The sequence below is a fragment of the Pogoniulus pusillus genome, chromosome 26, assembly GCF_015220805.1.
Source record: "Pogoniulus pusillus isolate bPogPus1 chromosome 26, bPogPus1.pri, whole genome shotgun sequence".
In the NCBI taxonomy this organism is placed as follows: Eukaryota; Metazoa; Chordata; class Aves; order Piciformes; family Lybiidae; genus Pogoniulus; species Pogoniulus pusillus.
The window spans coordinates 14,610-34,635 of NC_087289.1; the positions used below are offsets into that span (position 1 = coordinate 14,610).

Here is a 20,026-nt window from a genome sequence, read left to right on the forward strand (position 1 = left end):
CCCATTCCCCTTCCAGTCCCCTCCAGGAACTCCCAATCCCCTATCACTCTCTCCCAGTCCCTCCAATTCCCCTCCCACTCCCTCCAAATCCCCTTCCAGTCTCTCTCAGTTCCTCTGCAGGCTTCCCACTCCCTCCCAGTACTTCTCAGTGCCTCCCAAACCCCTCCCAGTCTGGCTCAGTCTCAGCCTCTCCAAGTCCTTTCCCAGTCCCTCCAAGTCCATCCCATTCCTCTCCCTGTTCCCATCAGTCCCTCCCATTCCCCTTCCTGTCCCATCCCAGGACCTCCCAGTCCCATTCCCCTCCCTCACACCTCTCACTCCCATTCCAGCCCATCCCACTCCGTCCCAGTCCATCCCAGTCTCTTGCAATCCCCCCAGAGCCTTTCCCAATACCCTCCCATGCCAAATTCCCTCTCAGTCTCTTCCAATTCCTTCTGATCCCTTCCAGATGCCTTCCCACTCCCTCCCATTGCCAGTCCAGTCCCCTCTCAGTCCAGCCCAGTCTCTCTCAGTCCTTCCCAGTCCCCTTCCAGTCCCACCCAGCCCCTCACAATCCCTCCCTCTACATTCCACTATCTCCCAGTATATCCCAGTCTCCTTCCAGTCCCCTCAGTAACTCCCAATCCCCTATCACTCTCTCCCAGTCCCTCCAATTCCCCTCCCAGCCCCTTCCCAGTCCCCTCCCACTACCTCCCAGGCCTTCCCCATCCCGATCCCTTCAGGCCATCCCTGATGCCTTCCCAGACCCCTCCCTCTCCTCCCAATCCCTCCCAGTCACTCTCAGTTCCACTGAATCCCTCTCACTGCCTCCCAAACACCTCCCAGTCTGGCTCAGTCTCTCTCAGCCTCTCCAAGTCCCTTCCCAGTCCCTCCCATTCCACTCCCAGTTCCCATCAGTCCCTCCAAATCCCCTCACAGGCCCTTCCCAGTCCATCCCACTCCTCCCACTCAATCCCAATGCCCTCCCAGTCTCCTCCCAATCCCAGTCTCTCCCATTTCCACTGAATCCATCCCAATCCCTCCCAGTCTGGCCCTGTCCTCTCCCAGTTCCCTCCCCATTGCCTTCATTCCCATTCCTGTCCTTTCCTCCTCCATCCCATTCCCCTCCCAGCCCCTCCCCAGTCCATCCCAGTCTCTCTCGGTCCCAGTCCCTTCCAGTCCTCTTCCATTTCCTCCCAACCCCTTCAGCCCTACCCATTCCCCTCCCAGTCACTCACATTCCCTCCCAGTCCCTCATGCATCCCTTCCCACTCCATCCCAATGCCCTCCCAGTCTCCTCCCAACCCCTCCTGGTGTCTCCCAGTCCCTCTGGACCCCTCCCAGCCGGGCAGCAGAAAGGCAGCAGCAGGAGCACATCCCAGCAGTAAAAGGATGTTAAATCCACCCCGACACAGGCACACAAAAGCCTCTGCAGGCAGCACAGCCTCGGCCCCTAGCCCAGCCCCTGCTCAGCTGCCCTGGCACCGCTGCCTCTGGGGCTCCACTGCCATCAGCCCAGAGCCAAGCAGCAAAGGCTGCACTGCACCAGCACCAACTGCACTGCGGCACAGGCTGCTGGCACAGCTGCCTCTCTGCCCAAGCACAGCCCTGAGCAGCAAGTGGCACAGCTGCACAAGTGACCTGCTTTGGCCAGCACAGCAACGAGGCCCAGGCAGCTCTGCCTTCTGGCTGCCACCTCCTGCACAGTGCCCCCAGAGTGCCCCTGAGGGGAACAGCTCCCCGAGGGAGACCTTAGCTGCAGCAGCACTGCCCAGCAGCCTCTCCAGGGCAGAGGCCTCTCCCCACACCTGAACACCCCCTTCAGTTTTCACTCCCTCACACCCTGAGCTTCTCCTCTGCAACCATCAGCACACTGAAAGGCCTAAGAGAAGGCTTTAAGCAAGGCTGGCACTTGGCACCAACTCACCACAGACACATTTCTGCCCCCACAGCCACAGGAAATCCATTTCTGAACCAGCTGCAAGCAGCAATTGCATTTCAAACAGCTCCACGGCCTGGTACCAAAGCATCCCACCCTGCCAGGGCTTGGGGCTGAGGCTGAGTGCAGATCTGCAGCTGGGCTGGGGCAAAGCAGTTCAGCTCCCTGCAAAAAGAGAGAACAAACACAGCAGAGAACTCTCACCCAGGCACAAACAACAGAGACAGAAAGAGGGAGGCAACCTCCAGAGGACCCCAGGCCAACTTAGATGCCCACAGTGCCCCTTCTGATGCCCCTGAACCCTGCTGCATCACCCCAGGCCCATTTTACCTGTCCCCAGACCCTTTCGAGGGCCCCCAGGCTCACTGCAGATGAGCCCAGAAGCCTCTAGCACAGCCCCAGACCCTTCTAGAAACCCCCAGAACCCCTCCCAAATCTCTCCCAGGGGCCCCCCCATAAGGCCCCCCAAATCCTTCCCCAGGTTGTCCCCCCCAGGGACCCCCAAACTCCTCCCCAAGACCCCTCCAAAGCCACCCAAGGACCCCCAAATCCAACCCAAGGACACCCCCAAAGACCCCCCCCAGGGACCCCCAAATCCCTCCCCAAGACCCTCCCCCAAGGACCCCCCCCCCCCCGAGACCCCCCCAGGTCCCCCCCAAAGAGCCCTCCAGGGACCCCCATACTCCTCCCAAGGACCCCCCACAGAAACCCCCAAATCGCTCCCCAGGTCCCCCTCAAAGACCCCCCCCTAGAGACCCCCAAACCCCTCCTCAGGTCCCCCCCCAAAGAACCCCCCCCAGAGACCCCCAAATCCCTCCTCAGGTCCCCCCCAACGACCCCCCCCCAGAGACCCCCAAATCCCTCCCCGGGTCCCCCTCGAAGACCCCCCCCCAGAAACCCCCAAACCCCTCCCCAGGCTCCCCTCCAAAACCCCCCCCAGAGACCCCCAAATCCCTCCCCAGGTCCCCCTCGAAGACCCCCCCCAGAGACCCCCAAACCCCTCCCCAGGCTCCCCTCCAAACCCCCCCCCCCCAGAGACCCCCAAATCCCTCCCCTGGTCCCCCTCGAAGAACCCCCCCACAGACCCCCAAACCCCTCCCCAGGTCCCCCCCAAAGACCTCCCCCAGAGACCCCCAAATCCCTCCTCAGGTCCCCCCCAAAGACCCCCCCCAGACACCCCCAAATCCCTCCCCAGGTCCCCCTCGAAGACCCCCCCCAGAGACCCCCAAACCCCTCCCCAGGTCCTCCCCAAAGACCCCCCCCAGACACCCCCAAATCCCTCCCCAGGTCCCCCTCGAAGACCCCCCCCAGACACCCCCAAATCCCTCCCCAGGTCCCCCCCAGAGACCCCCAAATCCCTCCCCAGGTCCCCCCCAGAGACCCCCAAACCCCTCCCAGGCCTCTCCGCCCCCGCCCCTCCCAGCAGGCCTCAGCCTCTCCCACCCCTTCCAGGCCCAGGCCCAGGCCCAGGCCCAGGCCCCGCGGCCTCGCCCCCAACTTCGACCCCCCAAAACTCCCCCACGGCCTCCCGGACCCCCCCCCCCCCCCCGGGTATGTGTCCGTGCCCCTCCCCCTCCTCCCCTCCCTGTTCCCTCCAGGCTGCTGGGGACGCTCCAGGCCCTCCCCCCACTGCCCCCCCTGCCCACCGCCCCCCCCCCAGCGGCCACCCCCACCCCACACAGACCTCTCCCCTCCCTCTCCGACCCCCACTCACCACCTCCGGGGCCCAGACGCCCCCCGGGCAGCCTTCAGAGTGGCTCTGTCCCCTGCGCCCCTCCCTGCGGCCTGGCCTGAGCGCTCTGCGAAAGCGAGAGGGGAGGGGCGGCGGGAACCGCCCCCGGAGCCACCTTGGTGAGGTCACCGCCGAGCCTGCGCTGCCGGCGGCGCCGTCATGGCGAGGGCACTGCCAGCCTAGGAGCGGGCGGTGCCAGCTCACGGGGGGCGGCGCCAGCTTGCAGAGGGTCACTGCCAGCTTGCGGCGAGCGGTGGCGACTCGGTCAGGGCATTGCCAGCTTGCTGCGGGCAGCGCCAGGACCGCGGCGTTCAGCGCCATATTGGTGAGGTCACCGCCGGCTTGCGGAGTTTCGGCGCCGTATTGATGAGATCTCTGCCAGCTCGTCGCGCTTGGCGCCATCTTGGTGAGGTCTTTTCAAACCGGTCTCACTCGGCGCCATCTTGGTAAGGTCTGACCAACTCGACGCGCTCGGCGCTGTATTGATGAGGTCACAGCAAGTCCGTCGCTCTCGGCGCCTTCTGGGTGAGGTCACTACAACTCGGTGAGACTAGTGCCAGCTTGCAGAGGGCCACTGCAAGCCTGCGGCGACTGCTGGCGACTCAGTGAGGGCATTGCCAGCCTGCCGCGGCCAGTGCCAGATTGCTGCCGGCAGCGGCAGCCCGCGGCGCCGCATTGATGAGGTCACAGCGAGACCGTCGCGCTCGGCGCCATCTTGGTAAGGTCACATTCAGCCTGTCGCTCCTGTCGCCATGTTAGTGAGGTCGCTTCCAGTCCGTCGCGCTCGGCGCCATATTGATAAGGTCCCCTCCAACCCGTCGCGTTCAATGCCATCTTGGTGAGATCAGTGCCCACTCGGTGAGGGCAGTGCCAGCTTGCAGATGGCCATTGACAGGCTGCGGCGAGCGGTGGCGATTCGGTGAGGGCCTCAGCAGCGCCCCCAGGCCAGGCTGCAGTGCTGCGGGGACAAGCTGAGGGCCTGAGTGGGCACTGGGGGGTGCTGGGCGGGGACGGGGAGGGGCTGGGGGATTAGTGGGGGCATACAAGGAGGTGAGTGGGGGTCAATGGGAGGACAGTGGGCGAATATAGGGGTCCCTGGGAGGTCCCGGAGAGGGTCTGGGGGTCCCTGGGAGGGTCTGGGGGTTCCTGAGCCCTCCCCCTGCTGGCTCTGGGTCTCCCGGGGGGCTGGAGGTCTGCGGGGGGAGGTCTCCTCCTTCCTGGAGCTGCTGGGGCTGTGCTGGAGACCATTGAGCGCTTCGGAGGGGCGGGGCAGGGCAGGGGCAGGCCCCGCCCACGCCAGAGGACGCACCAATCAGCTGCTGACCCTCCCGATCCTAAACAGTTTCCCCCCCCAATAAAGCACCAAACTCCGCCAGGTGGACCCTGCCTTCATTTATGCAAATGAGGGGGCGGGGCACAGGGGTGACCATGCCCACAGCCCCCACAGGATCCACCAATCAGCTGCTGACCCTCCCGGTAACCCCTCCCCAACCCCCAACACATCTCCAAGGTACTCAAAGGCAGAGCCTGGTATTGAAATGTATGCAAATGAGGGAGGCAGAACAAGCGGCAAACCACGCCCACCACAATCCACCAATCAGCAGCCACCTCCTGAACTCCTCCTCCAAAGGAAGCTCCAAATCTGTCACCCCGAGCCGGCCCGAGCGCCGGCCCGCCCCCCCTGCCTGCCGCCTTTAACTCCTCACTCCAATACTTACAAATCCAAACCAGTTCTCAGCTCTCCCTCCCACCTCTCACCTTCTCCTCCTCCCCTCCCCTCCCCTCAGCTTTCAGCCACTTCAATCGTGCACGGCCTTTAGAGACGAGGCAGGAAAACGGGGGACCGCCGCGGCTGAGGAACTGCAGTGTGGACAAGCAAACACACGGTGGCAGCACTCAGCACCGGCGCCACACCGCAGCTGCTACACAACTGCAGTACCCACGAGCAAACACCGGAGGGCAGCACACACAACCGAGAGCGCCTCTGCGCCCGGCCGGGGGCAGCGCCTTCAGCCCAGCGCCGCTCTGCCTATTGCCTTTGCCAACAGCACACCGCACGCAAGGCACAGCCCACGCTCTGCCACTCCTACACACTCAGTTTATAGGGACAGCTCTCAACTCCAGCTGGGGCTACTCAGCACTTCCTTGATCTACTCTGGAGGGATTTAGAGACAGCAGAGGAGACACAGGGGGAGCTGCTGCCACCAGAATTAAGGCCCTTCTGCAGGAGCTAGAGGAAAAACACAGCTCTTCTGCCAGATGAGGGCCACAAAGAGGAGCAGAGGACTGCAGCACCTCTCCTGGGAAGCAGGACTGAAAGAACTGGGGCTGTGGAGGCTGCAGAAGAGAAGGCAGAGCTTCGAGCTACGCTGCAGTATCTGAAAGGGACCTGCAGCAAAGCTGGAGGACTGTCTAAAAGGGCCTGTGCTGATACTCTGTGCATTTAAAAGGATTGCAGTGAAGCTGCTCCAAGAAAAACTTTAGAGACTGAAGAAATCAAAAACCAAACTGCCAGATTCCCTCACACAACTTCCTACATGACCTCAGCAAACCCCTTTCACTTCACATCGCTTCTGACACCCACTCTGGGAGCTGGACACTCCTTCTCTCCCTGAAGCCGGGAGAAAGATCTGGTGAACGTGGCAGCACGTGGCAGAGGGTCAAGACTTAAGCAGACACCTGATTGCTATCACAGCTCAGAAACGACTGAGACACATGCCCTCCTCCCAAACCTAGCAGTTAGGAAGTGCTACAGCTGCACCAGATCACACTGGGATCTGCTTCTTGCACAGGATGCAGCAGATTCTGGTCCATAGCTCAGAGAGGATTGCTTAGCTACTGCTGTTTATAAACACGAACCAAAAACAACCACAACAACAAAGGCTCAGAGCTGGAAACAGTTCTCAGCAGTGCAGCAAAATCCCTTTCTTTTATTCCATAGAGAGGTGCTGCAGTGACCTCAGGGGTTTTTAAGTCAAAAGCTGCTTGCTGGAATCACAGAATCAGTCAGGGTCAGAAGGGACCACAAGGACCTCGTTCCAGAGACACTTCACACTAGCCCGAGCCAAAACTAGAACGGCAGGAAAAAAGGCAAATCACAAAACATAGGACTGCCTTAACTGTCCTACATTGTAACTAGCAGCACCAAGTCCCAATCAATTCAGAGCCTTGGCACTGTTTCTCCTTGAAGATTTTAACCCTGGACACAAAGGAGTCCTGCTCTCAGCCATGGGATTACAATAAAAGTGACTCAAATGACTCAAAAGGGTAACACAAATGCCTTTTCCTGACCAATCTCTCTACATGGTCCTATGATGCTCCACTAACTCCCTCCTTCAGAGTGGCTAACAGTCTCCAACAGACACTGCACCAGCAGCTACCTTGAAGATCTGTAACCAGCTGAGGGAAGGGCTGTAAAACAAATTCACCTCCTTCAGAAAGCTTCTCATCAGTTACACAGAGCAGTCAGAGCCTGCTTCCATTCACATCTTTCTTTATCAGGTTCTACTGTGGAGTCAGAACACTTAAAGTTCACTTAGTCACAGGTTAAGTCGACTCTGCTGTTGGTATCCAACCCCATGCTGCTGGCTGAAGCAAAGTATTCCAGGGCTTGAAGTTGAGACTGCAACACGAGAGACCTCCTGTGCCAAGTGCTGCTTTGGGTTTCTGGGGTTGGGGTCAGGAGGGGATGGGTGGCAGGTGGCTGACTCCTGCTTTCTGCAAACAGAAACAGGCTAAGGTAATTGTGCACTGCAGGATCTCATTTTGTATTTACCTCTTGATCTCAACCCAGAGGGTTTTTCCTTGGCTGTGTTACTTTTGCCTCACTTCTGTGTTGGAGGGAAACAGGAGGCTAACCCATTACAGCACTGCAAGTTGTTCAGGCACTGGGAAAACAATTCAACAGGCCCCTGCGTTCCAGGAGGTTTATCAAGTAGCCTGCCAACATTTTCAGGTGCTAAAGAACTAATGAACATTCCATTTAGGAAACAGCTCCCTCAGCTCATAGCAAGCAAACATTCCCCACTGTCACTAATCCTAGGAGCTGATAAAAGACTTCATTGAATGGTTTAGGTTGGAAGGGACCTCAAGGATCATCCAGTCCCAACCCTCTGCTCTAGGCAGGGATACCTCCCACTGCAACAGGCTGCTCAGGGCCTCATCCAACCTCAATTCATATTCATTCACACCAAAGCTGAGAAAATAGAAAGGTCTGGGGCAGTTGTTTGGCTTTGGCATCAAACCAATGCACAACAGGTAGAATGGGACTTCTTGGGGAAACTAAACTGTCTTTAGCTATGAGGCTGAGAAAGACTTTTCCTATCTCTTCAGCCTTCATTTCACCTGACTCTGTGTTCAGCTGGGCTGTGTTAGGAGCAGTTCACCACATGCAGCAAGGCCAAGGGGCACTACCTTGATCTCGCTGGCAATGAGCAATTCAAAACTCTCCAAACAGGGTCACAGAGTTGCTACCTGCAAAGCTCTTTCAGTCGCACTTGCTCTTGGTTTATCTGTTAAAGACAACCAAGAGAACATCCATGGGTTGGGATTTTCACCCCCCCATCAATTTCTGAGGGGCCTGGAGTTACAGGCAAGCCCAAACCACCCTAACGCAAACCAAAAGGTCCTCTCTCGTGATGACAATGACCAACAAATGACTGCCTTCAATAAATAAGCGACTTGGGAAATTCCAGAGAGTACTTTTGCTAAACAAGTTAGTCTCTTTTCTTTTCCATCAGGTCTTTCTGTTGAAGCTCAGCACCTGAAAGCTCTGTACCTCTTCCCTGCCCTCCTGCCGCTGCCCTCCACCTTTCCCCGGGCAGCCCCTGCCGTCCTGCCCCCACTCTCTGCCTTCCCCCGGGGCAGTCTCTGCTGCTTTCCTCCTCCTCCTCCTCCTCCTCCTCCCCCTCCCCCCTCCCCCTCCTCTCCACTCTACGTTACCAGCTTCTGCTCCATTACCAGTTCCATTACCAGCTGCTGCTGCTGGTCCGTTACCAGCTCCAGTTGGTGCTCCTGCTCCATCTTTGCCTCCATCGCAGAACCCAGAGCAAAACCTTCGAGGATCCAACCTCCTAGAGAAACCTCAGCAACAACACAGACTTAGCACCCGTGAGCTAAGGTGGATGTTGCAGTGGGTCAGTAGCCTAGCCCTAAGGTGGCCCTAGCTAGCCAGGGGGCCAGCCAGGCCCCCCGGCCTTTGAAACCCTCCACCACGCACCCGGTGCTCACCCGTGCGCACTCACCTGGGATGCCAGGCGGAGGATCCCTTGGCCCGCAATGGGCCCAGCTTGGGGCTGGGCTCCTCCTGCTCTGCTTATAAAGGGCACTGAGCAGGGAGGGCAAAGTGGCCACAGCTGGGGTGGGAGGAGACTTCAATTGACCTCCCCTTTTTAAGCTGCCCCAGGAGAGGCAGAAGCCTTTGGCTGATCCCCTTTGCGGGGGTAGGTTGGCTGTGTCCTTTGTGGGGTGGTGTTTTGGCTGTGTCCTTTGTGGGGTGCTTTTGCTTTTCTCTAAGCCACTCCTCCCCTTTGCTCTGCTTGGGATTTCTGTTCCTCCTTGGTATGCTGTGCTTAAAACTGTGCTTGCAGTTGTGCTGTTTCCTTCATGAGAGAGGTTTGCTTTTGTGCTTCCTGCCTTGCTCCTCTCTTGTTTTCACCTGTTGGGGGCCAGAATCTGCCTTCCTCTTGTTGCAGCCTGGCAGCAAGAGTCAGAGTCCCTACAGCATCTCGTTGCCTCCTTTGCTTGCTGCGACAGCACAGCTCTGGCCTCTGGTGTGGCTCTCGTTATTGTGGGGGAGAGAGCGAAGAGGAGGAGGGGGGGGAGAGCGAAGAGGAGGAGGGGGGGGGAGAGCGAAGAGGAGGAGGGGGGGGGAGAGCGAAGAGGAGGCGGGGGGGGGAGAGCGAAGAGAAGGAGGGGGGGGGGGGAGAGCGAAGAGAAGGAGGGGGGGGGGAGAGCGAAGAGAAGGAGGGGGGGGGGAGAGCGAAGAGAAGGAGGGGGGGGGGGAGAGCGAAGAGAAGGGGGGGGGGGGAGAGCGAAGAGAAGGAGGGGGGGGGGAGAGCGAAGAGAAGGAGGGGGGGGGAGAGCGAAGAGAAGGAGGGGGGGGGGAGAGCGAAGAGAAGGAGGGGGGGGGAGAGCGAAGAGAAGGAGGGGGGGGGGAGAGCGAAGAGAAGGAGGGGGGGGGAGAGCGAAGAGAAGGAGGGGGGGGGAGAGCGAAGAGAAGGAGGGGGGGGGAGAGCGAAGAGAAGGAGGGGGGGGGGAGAGCGAAGAGAAGGAGGGGGGGGGGAGAGCGAAGAGAAGGAGGGGGGGGGGAGAGCGAAGAGAAGGAGGGGGGGGGAGAGCGAAGAGAAGGAGGGGGGGGGAGAGCGAAGAGAAGGAGGGGGGGGGAGAGCGAAGAGAAGGAGGGGGGGGGAGAGCGAAGAGAAGGAGGGGGGGGGAGAGCGAAGAGAAGGAGGGGGGGGGAGAGCGAAGAGAAGGAGGGGGGGGGAGAGCGAAGAGAAGGAGGGGGGGGGAGAGCGAAGAGAAGGAGGGGGGGGGAGAGCGAAGAGAAGGAGGGGGGGGGAGAGCGAAGAGAAGGGGGGGGGGGGAGAGCGAAGAGAAGGAGGGGGGGGGGAGAGCGAAGAGGAGGGGGGGGGGGAGAGCGAAGAGAAGGAGGGGGGGGGGAGAGCGAAGAGAAGGAGGGGGGGGGAGAGCGAAGAGAAGGAGGGGGGGGAGAGCGAAGAGAAGGAGGGGGGGGAGAGCGAAGAGAAGGAGGGGGGGGAGAGCGAAGAGGAGGGGGGGGGAGAGCGAAGAGAAGGGGGGGGGAGAGCGAAGAGAAGGAGGGGGGGGGGAGAGCGAAGAGAAGGAGGGGGGGGAGAGCGAAGAGAAGGAGGGGGGGGGAGAGCGAAGAGAAGGAGGGGGGGGGGAGAGCGAAGAGAAGGAGGGGGGGGGGAGAGCGAAGAGAAGGAGGGGGGGGGAGAGCGAAGAGAAGGAGGGGGGGGAGAGCGAAGAGAAGGAGGGGGGGGGAGAGCGAAGAGAAGGGGGGGGGGGGAGAGCGAAGAGAAGGGGGGGGGGAGAGCGAAGAGAAGGGGGGGGGGGGAGAGCGAAGAGAAGGAGGGGGGGGGGGAGAGCGAAGAGGAGGCGGGGGGGGGGAGCGAAGAGGAGGAGGGGGGGAGAGCGAAGAGGAGGCGGGGGGGAGGAGAGCGAAGAGGAGGCGGGGGGGGGAGAGCGAAGAGGAGGCGGGGGGGAGGAGAGCGAAGAGGAGGCGGGGGGGGGGAGCGAGGAGGAGGCGGGGGGGGGAGCGAGGAGGAGGTGGGGGGGGGAGCGAGGAGGAGGTGGGGGGGGGGAGCGAGGAGGAGGTGGGGGGGGGAGGAGCGAGGAGGAGGTGGGGGGGGAGAGCGAGGAGGAGGTGGGGGGGGAGAGCGAGGAGGAGGTGGGGGGGGAGAGCGAGGAGGAGGTGGGGGGGGGAGAGCGAGGAGGAGGTAGGGGGGGGAGAGTGAGGAGGAGGAGAGGGGGGGAGAGTGAGGAGGAGGAGGGGGGGGGGAGAGTGAGGAGGAGGAGGGGGGGGGAGAGTGAGGAGGAGGAGGGGGGGAGAGTGAGGAGGAGGAGGGGGGGGAGAGTGAGGAGGAGGAGGGGGGGGGAGAGTGAGGAGGAGGAGGGGGGGGAGAGTGAGGAGGAGGAGAGGGGGGGAGAGTGAGGAGGAGGAGGGGGGGGAGAGTGAGGAGGAGGAAGGGGGGGAGAGTGAGGAGGAGGAGGGGGGGGAGAGCGAGGAGGAGGAGGGGGAGGAGAGCGAGGAGGAGGAGGGGGGGGAGAGCGAAGGGGGGGGAGAGCGAAGAGGAGGGAGAGCGAAGAGGAGGGAGAGCGAAGAGGAGGGAGAGCGAAGAGGAGGGAGAGCGAAGAGGAGGGAGAGCGAAGAGGAGGGAGAGCGAAGAGGAGGGAGAGCGAAGAGGAGGGAGAGCGAAGAGGAGGGAGAGCGAAGAGGAGGGGTCTGTTTAGTCTGGGGAAGAGAAGGGATCTCCTTAACGTCTATACATTTCCGAGGGGCAGGGGTCAGCACCAAGGTGCCAGCTGCTGCTTGGTGGTGCTCAGCACTAGGACAAGTAACAACAGACAGAAGCTGCTCCGCCTCACCAGCAGCAGAGATTTCTTGGCTGGGAGGCTGACAGAGGACTGGGACAGACTGAAACCAAAACATTGCTCAGAACACAAAAGAACCTCTGAAGCGATGGCAAAAAGCTCAAGGAAAAGAGGTTGGATTTTCATGATTCTGTCCCTTAAAATACATCAGACTAACAGCAGAGTGAAAAATGTGACATTCCTGCAGGTGGAACAGTTAGAACTGTGGCAGACATGATTGGCTGTTTTAATCCAGAAGTTCATTTGGTTTAAGCCTAGTTCTAAATAGTGACAATAGATACACTAGGCACAGCATAGCAACAAGCTTACATCAAAGCATTTCTAAAGCCTCTGCAACTAAGTCCTTCTTGACTGACAAGAGCATCACCTCACTGAATAAGCAATGAACTCTACCATTACAGCAGCCTTGGCCTCATAGAGGACTCTCTTGCTTCGTTGCAGAAGTCCATCACCAGCCTGTGCCTGCAATGTCAAATGGAACCATGTCAAAACTGCTGACACTTTGCAGTTATGATCCCAACAGTTCATTCTTCAGACCTCCCAACCCTTAAGTCCCTTAAGAAGGCAGTGAAAAGCAATTGCTCTTGCATTTCATGCTGCCCAGACGCTCCCAGCTCCTCCAGTAAGGCTAAGCATTCCAACAGGCTCATGCCAAACTCTCCCACAGTTGTTTGAGACCATCACAGCAAACTAACAGCAAGTTGCTGCTCTGCTCTCAGACCACAGAGGCTGCCTAGGGAGTCGCCGTCCCTGCAGCTGCTCAAGAAAAGCCTGGATGAGGCACTTAGTGCCATGGCCTAGCTGACTGGAGAGGGCTGGGGGCTAGGTTGGGCTGGATGAGCTTGGAGGTCTCTTCCAACCTGGCTGATTCCACGATTCTAAGTGTACAAATACCCCAGCTGTGTGCTTTGAACCTTGTCAATAAGCTTTCTGCAGAGACTGAATGATAAGAAACAGGTTGGTTGTAGTTATTAACAACCTTTGCCTGGATACCAACATTAATATTGGTTATTAATTGTGCATCACTCATAACGCACCCATTCCATGGCTCTTGGAGTTCCCACAGTGAGAACAGCAAAGGATGGCACACCCCAAGCACTCCTCACCACGTATTCACTGCCAGCACCCAGCACGGGAAGACAGCCAGGACAGGAAGATAAATCACACGGCGTAACAATCGGAGCCACCGCAGCTAAGGGGGGAAAAACCAAACACCAACCAATATATCTCAAGCCACAACAAAGACTTACTTCAGCAGCACCATCCAAGATATCCTTCATGAACTTAACCATGTCCTCTGTCTTCTCCAGGTGTCTGTCTGGCAGCGAACACTGCTGGTTGGAGGCATTCAAGGCGACGGTAGTACGGATGGTCAGCTCGCTGGCAATGGAAAGCAGATGGGTTACAGGTTTGAAGAGCCACAGTGTAAAACACTGCAAAGCAAAGAATTCCTACAGCATGTCAGAGGGCGCTCAGTGAGCTTCTCCCTGTGTGTGTTCCCTTAAAGGCAAGAGGGGAAGGGGGAAGAGAATGGTACAAAAAGGCTTCTCAGCAGTATTTTGTCCCTTCACATCCGTGCAGGCAACGTGATGGAAGCTTACTGCATTTCACACCCCCACAGGTAGCTCATGACTTCCCCAGCAGCAAGAGATCACAGACAGGAACCTTGCACATGAAACATACTACTAAGGTAACACAGGAAGTCTTTCAGCATGCAAAGGCAAAAGCACAACCCAAAACATTCCACATGGCCACAGTCCAGCTGAAGAACGAAAAACTGCTGGAACCAGTTCAGAGCAGGACCACGAGGATGAGCCAAGGGCTGGAGCACTTCTAAGAGGATAGGCTGAGGGAGCTGGGGCTGCTCAGCCTGAAGGGGACAAGACTCCAGGGAGACTTTAAAGCTACCTCCCAGTACCTGAAGGGAACCTGCAGCAGGAAGGCTGCAGAGGGACTTTTTCCATAAGGGTGTCTAAAGACAGGGCAAGGGGAATGGTTTGAAGCTGAGGGAGAGCAGGGCTGCTTAGAGTGGATCTGAGGAAGAAGTTCTTCAGCATGAGAGTACTTTGGCTTGCAGAGACAGAAACACTGTAATGTCTGTTCATGAATTTACAGCCAAGGTCACAAGCGTGCTTCTGTCAGCAATTACTGCTTCTATGCCCACCAATCACACAGTAGTGTGTCCTTTGTGAACAAACAGCATCTGAGGCCAGCTGCACCAAGTATTCAGCGACAAAACAAAGCAAATCAACAAAACAAATCTCCTACTTACCCAGCCCAAAAAGCAAACACTTCTCTGCCAGAGAAACAGCCAGAAACATCTCAGCAGACAGACAGAAGAGCCTGCACAGGAGAAGCAGGTGAAGAAGGTCTCCTTTTTGGCACCTATAAAGCACCAGATCAGTCACATCACTTTAACTTCAAATGAGAGACAGCTGCTTTTAGATTCACTGCACTCAGGTGTTCATCTAGAGACAGCCCACAGAAATCCAGAACTTGTGCTCCCTGAGTCCCCGTGAAGCTCCTAGAATCTTCCAGAGCACAAGCACAGGATGTTGTGCATGCTTTGATCACCCAGAGAAAACTTACAGAGCTGACATCTTCAACTCTGGTTTTTCCCTTCCTTCACTCCAAAGGCCAGAGAAGAAGTAGTCAACTGCAAATGCCAAGCAACTTCACTCCCGAATGATGCATTTGAAGACAATGACCATTAAGGGCAAATGTCAAGCATCTTGTTAACCTACTCCAATGTGCCTTGTCTGTACTGAGTGCAGCCAGCATCCTTCATGCACTTCATGCTGCTTCTCTGAGGGAGCTCAGTTGTATGCCTCTCTTAAAGAAAGCATCAAGAATGAAATGGGACTCTCCTGAAATCAGAAGCACAGGCAATGCATAACCATTCTTTACAGCCCCAGTTACAAACTGACATAACTTTGAATGTGCCTAATGCCCTGCAGAGTTAACTAAGGAAAACCTAAGTTACAGTTGTAATAGAGAAGTTAATTTAACAGAGGCCACATTTAATAGAGGGATGAGATTGAACAAGGCCAAGGGCAGGGTTCTGCACTTTGGCCACAACAACCCCGAGCAGCACTGCAGGCTGGGGACAGAGTGGCTCAGAGCAGACAGGCAGAGAGGGCCCTGGGGGTGCTGGGAGAGAGGACCTGAAGAGGAGGCAGCAGTGTGCCCAGGTGGGCAGCAGAGCCAACAGCATCCTGGGCTGGCTCAGGAGCAGTGTGGCCAACAGGACAAGGGAGGTTCTTCTGCCCTTGTGCTCAGCACTGCTCAGGCCACACTTTGAGTACTGTGTCCAGTTGTGGGCTCCTCAATTCAGGGGAAATGTCGAGGTGCTGGAAGGTGTCCAGAGAAGGGCAGCAAAGCTGGGGAGGGGCCTGGAACACAAACCCTATGAGGAGAGGCCTTTCCTCCTCACACAGCTGCTCCAGGTCCCTCAGCACCTCTGGCACCTCCACTGGACTCTCTCCAGTAGTTTCCTGCCTCTCCTCAACTGGTGAGCCCACAACTGGACTCAGCACCCCAGGGCTGGCCTCGCTAAGACAGAGCACAGGGGCAGGAGAACCTCCCGCAACCTGCTGCTCACACTCGGCATGCGGCCCAGCATCCTGCTGGCCTTCTCAGCCACAAGTGCACACTGCTGGCTCCTGCTGAGCTTGGTGGCCTCTGCCCTTGCTCAGCTGCAGGGCTTCATTTGCAGCAGACCTCTTCAAAGGCAGCTCAGAACAACCCTCTGGGGCAGAGCTCCAAACCATGGCAAACCGGCACAGACAGACTGCAGAGATGGTTGCAAGTCTGACAGCCTCAGCGTGCTTCCATTCTCCAGTGCTGCCATGCAGCAAACCTGTGTCCTACGCACTTAGGAGCTCCACACGAGGAAAGACAAACTCCACCTCCTGCCAGCTGGAAAAGGCCAAGCTGCACTGACCCTGCTGGCTGCCAGCTCCACCCCGCAGCAAGGGGACGAGCAGCAGGGGCAGACCGTGAGGACCGGCCGCACTCGTTTCGCTTTCCGTGCGCACCCAGCTTCAGACATGTCCCCTAGAAGCTGAAGAGTCTTCACCAGACTAGAAACAAGAGAAAAACAGCATTGAAAGAAAGCAAAGAGACGGGGGTGGATTACTGCCTGAACTTCTAACTGCTGGGGGCTTTGGCCCCCATGTTTATGGACTTCAAACTGAAGTTTGGGGAGCAGAGCAGAAACGTTCATTTAAGCCTCTTGATCTGCTCACACCGTGGGAAAAAAAAAGTAGCCTTTGTCTGGTAAGGAAGTCAAAAAGGAAGGGACTGACTCTGGAAAAGGAGACTCAGAATGGACATTGGGAATAATTTCTTTACAGAGAGGCTGGGGAGACACTGGCACAGCTTGCCCAGGGAGGTCCTGGACGCCCTCTCTCTGGAGGCTGGAGCCAGGCTGGGCTGGATACCTTCTCCCAGCTAACAAATGACAGCATGAGAGGAAATGACCTCAGGTTGCACCAGGGAAGGTTTAGGTTGGACAGGAGGAACAGTCTCCTCCCCAGAAGTCCTTAGGCCCTGCAACAGGCTGCCCAGCACAGTGCTGGAGTCCCCATCCGTGGGGGGAGCGAAAAGTCCTACAGCTGTGCTGCTCAGGGACATGCTTTAGGGGTGACCTGGCAGTGCTGGCTTAAGGGCTGCAATGGATGATTTGGAAGCTCTTCTCCAACAGCAACCACTCCATGCTTCTACTCATCTGAATAGGTGCAACTGACTGCCAGAAGGAGCACAAACTCCACACAAAGCTTTACCTGACCCAGCATCTTCTGCCACCTGCGTCTCGTGGGGGATGTTCCTCAGCATCTGCTCCTCCCGCATGAGCTGGTGCTGGGCTGAAACATCCTGCTGCCTGGGGAATGGCCATGCAGGGACGGGGTCACTGGTAGCACTGGGAGGCATCAGCTCTTACTGGCAGCACATGCTGTTACTGCTAGCACTGCAAGAGAGTTTGGGATACTGGGAGAAACAGGGAGGTCACTGGGGCCACATGGGGGGCACTGGCAAGGAGCTCTAGAGGTTACTCGGGGCACTAGGAAAATGGGGAGAGCACTGGCAAGGGAATTTGGAGGGGCTGGAAGCACTGAGAGGGCCTGAGATGGCACAGGGATAACTAGGAGGCCTGGGAAGCTGGGGGTCGCTAGGGGCACCGAGTGGACACTGGAGCCACGCTGGGAGCACGAGGAGGGGCTGGCAGTGCACATGGTGTTAGTGGGAGCACTTGGATGAGATTCTGCAGTTCCTGGGAGCCCTTCTAATCCATTCCAGGATGGCACTGGCCTTCTTGGCCACAAAGGGCACATTGCTGGCTCATGGGCATCCTTCTGTCCACCAGGGCCCCCAGCCTATCCTGCTCCCTGGGCTGCTTCTTTCCCAGCTGCAAGACTCTACAGCTGTCCTCCTCGCATTTTATTCCATTTCTCCCCACCCAACTCTCCACCCTGGCCAGGCCTGCCTGAATGGCAGCACCACCTGAGGGGCTGGCAGGCACTCCTCCCGCTTTCCAGTTTCTCTTCTGCCTCCTTCTGCTCACCCTTTGAAAGAAGTCAGACACCAAAGTTTCATGCTCAGAGCTGTGTTCCCTTTTCCCAGCCCTGATTGGTTTGTGCTGCCACAAAGCAATGAAGAGAACTCTAAAACAGCAAAGAAACAACAAGAAAAATGTCTCTTCCTTGTCTTGCTTGACCATCTGCCAGCTGGAATTCCAAATCCAGGCTCCTGCCCAGTTCCTTCACCACTGTGTTTAGAGACTCCTTGCTACGAACAGCAGCGGCAGAAGCGCAGCCTGGAGCCTGTCCGGCCCCGTGCCCAGCAGCATCTCTTGGGCTGCTCAGCACTGGCTGGGCTCTAGCAAGGAGGAGAACCAAGTCAAATGAATGCCAGCTGCTGCAGGGCACTGCTCTCCTCAGCATAAGCACCAGCTGTGTGACGACTCACAGCCACAGGACAGGAGTCACACAGCAGCAGAGCTCAAAGAGCAGCCTGCCCTTGTGAAGCCACTGACAAATTAGAGCCATACAATTGTTCTGATTGGAAGAGACCTCCAAGATCACTGAGTCCAACTCACCAACCCAACCCCGCCACGGCCACCTGACCGTGTCCCCAGCTGCCACAGCCACAGGTTTCCTGAACGCCTCCAGGGATGGGGACTCCATCGCCTCCCTGGGCAGCCTGTGCCAATCCCTGGCCACTCTTGCGGCAAACAAGTTCTTCCTCATCTCCAGCCTGACCCTCCCCTGGCCCCATTTCAGGCCTTTTCCTCTCCTTCTGTCTCAGGGTAATAGAGAGAAGAGCCCAACCCCCACCTCACTCCAACCTCCTTTCAGGGAGCTGAAGAGGGCAATGAGGTCTGCCCTCAGCCCCCTCTTTCCCACACTAAACACCTCCAGTTCCCTCACCACACCTGTGCTCCAGACCCTGTGCCAACTTTCTTGCCCTTCTCTGCACCCATGCCAGCCTCTCAATATCCTGCTAGGAGCCAGGGCCCAAAACTCAACAACTATTTGAGGCATAGCTTCACCAGACCTCAGTACAGGGGGACAACCCCTGCCCTGCTCCTGCTGGCTACACCACTGCTGATCCAGGCCAGGACGCTGCTGGCCTTCTTGGCCACCTGAGCACACTCCTGGCTCATCTTCAGCTGCCTGCTGATCAACACCACCAGGCCCTTTTCTGATGGCCACTTTCCAGCCACTCTGCCCCAAGCCTGCAGCGTCCACGGGGTTGTTGTGACCCAAGTGCAGGACCTGGTACTTGGCTGTTTTAAACCTCATTAACTGACCTTGGTCCACCCATGCAGCCAGTCCAGATTTCCTTTGCACAGCCTTCCTCCCCTCCAGCAAGGTCTTTGCTTTTCCCTTCCCTTTCCTTCTCCTTTCCCATTCCCTTTCACTTCCCCTTCTCTTTTTTTCACTTTCAATTTCCTTCCCATTTCCCTTCTCTTTCCTTCCTTCCCTTCCCACTTTAATGCACAGAATAATTGATCTTGGCCTTAATGAGTCTACAACTACGTAGGACAGACACAAAAAGCTCTCATGCCCACGTGGACTGTAGCAAGGTGAGGCCCATAGAAGTGACAAAGAAAATGTTCCAGGGTTTTACAGTCCAAGTTCAACAGGGCTGCCTTTTTTTTCCCCAGAGGGAGCCTCAGGACACTTGTGGAGAAGAAGCTTTTGCTGAGTACTGCAATCATACTAGCTAGGCGAAGAAAACTGCCTTACTAGCCTCATTGTGACGTGGAGGGAGCAAGGCATGAAACCGCATTGACCTAAGGCAGCTGTTGCAGCCCCCCGGACCCTTCCGACTCACCCCACCTGCAAGCACCCTAAAGCCCTCCACAGTCCTCCCCACAACCTCCCACAGCTCCCCTCACCCGCCAGCACCCATAGAGTGCCCCCGCCCAAGACCCCTTGGGCTGCCTCTCCCCGAACTCACCTCTCTGTAGTCTCGACCCCTCCCATACCCTCGGTCACCTCCTCCTGAGAAGGGGCTCAAATTTAGAACTGGGGAGGAAGTGCGGGTGAGGGGTGTGAGACTTCGCCCACCAAGGGACCCCCTTGGCCCCCCCGACTCTCAAAGAACTCCCGCCACGCCCTTCAAATCCCCTCATATCCCCCCCCAACCCCTCTCAAATCCTTCCTGCCCTTCCCCCGGCTCCCCCCAAACTCCCTTTAACCCCCCCTCCAGCTCTCCTGGACCCCCTCCCTATTAAGGCTCCTCAAACTCTTCCCCCCCAGCTCCTTCTAATCTCCTTTAGAACCCCGTAGACTCCTTGGACCCCCCCAAACCTTCCCGTCCCCCCCCGACCCCTTTCCGTCCCAGCCCTTTTCTAACCCCTCTTAGACCTCTCAGACCCTTTTTAAATCCCCCCAAGCCCTTCTTGCTCCCCCCAAACTCTCTTTTCACCCCCTCCAACCCCCCGTCACCTCTGCCGTAGTCTCTGCCGCGGCCTTTCACCCCCGAGCCCCCACCGTGAGGGTTTCCTAGCTCGCTTCACTCGGATTGTGACCATCCAGAGACTGGGGGGGGTAGGGCTCAACCGCGGCACCCCAGATCTATACGGGGGGGGGGCTCTAAAGTGATCTGGGAGCATCTGGAAGCTCGCTCGGGAGGCGCCCCAGGAGGACAGGCGGCAGCAGGCCAAGGGACCGCGCCCCGGGCCGCCAGCGCCGCGCTGCGGAGCTCCGCCTCTCGCGTAATGACGTCACCGCGCAGGCGTCGCTCTGGAGCCGCAG

General features: G+C 58.0%; 1 protein-coding gene across 17 annotated transcripts; it reads right to left on the minus strand.

The window, feature by feature from the left end:
- Positions 1–1,264: 1,264 nt before the first annotated feature.
- Positions 1,265–19,826, minus strand: LOC135186813 (protein disulfide-isomerase TMX3-like). Of its 17 annotated transcripts, none has more exons than XR_010307115.1 (9): positions 19,718–19,812; positions 19,227–19,294; positions 17,326–17,425; positions 16,547–16,644; positions 15,706–15,844; positions 14,035–14,147; positions 13,013–13,142; positions 12,156–12,224; positions 6,551–7,367 (listed from the first exon to the last, which is right to left on the minus strand). XR_010307115.1 is itself a non-coding variant. In XM_064164877.1 (7 exons), the coding sequence occupies exons 1-7, from the start codon at positions 14,541–14,543 to the stop codon at positions 7,190–7,192; spliced, it is 681 nt and encodes a 226-aa protein (XP_064020947.1). In that variant the 5' UTR covers positions 14,544–14,735; the 3' UTR covers positions 6,551–7,189. The 17 variants fall into 17 exon arrangements, 4 of the variants coding, with proteins under 4 accessions (XP_064020947.1, XP_064020949.1, XP_064020950.1 ...); XR_010307112.1 differs by having other exon boundaries at positions 16,547–16,731; XR_010307110.1 differs by having other exon boundaries at positions 16,547–17,425; positions 19,718–19,826.
- Between the last annotated feature and the right edge of the window lie 200 nt (positions 19,827–20,026).

Excerpts from the sequence above, each read along its gene's own strand:
- LOC135186813 (XM_064164877.1), bottom strand. The coding sequence starts at position 14,543 with ATGCTGGCTGCACTCAGTACAGACAAGGCACATTGGA. Across the intron at positions 14,148-14,506 it reads TACAGACAAGGCACATTGGA|GTGCCAAAAAGGAGACCTTC; the intron begins GTAGGTTAACAA and ends GGTGCTTTATAG. Across the intron at positions 8,162-12,155 it reads AGGCCAAGGCTGCTGTAATG|ATAAACCAAGAGCAAGTGCG; the intron begins GTAGAGTTCATT and ends TGTCTTTAACAG.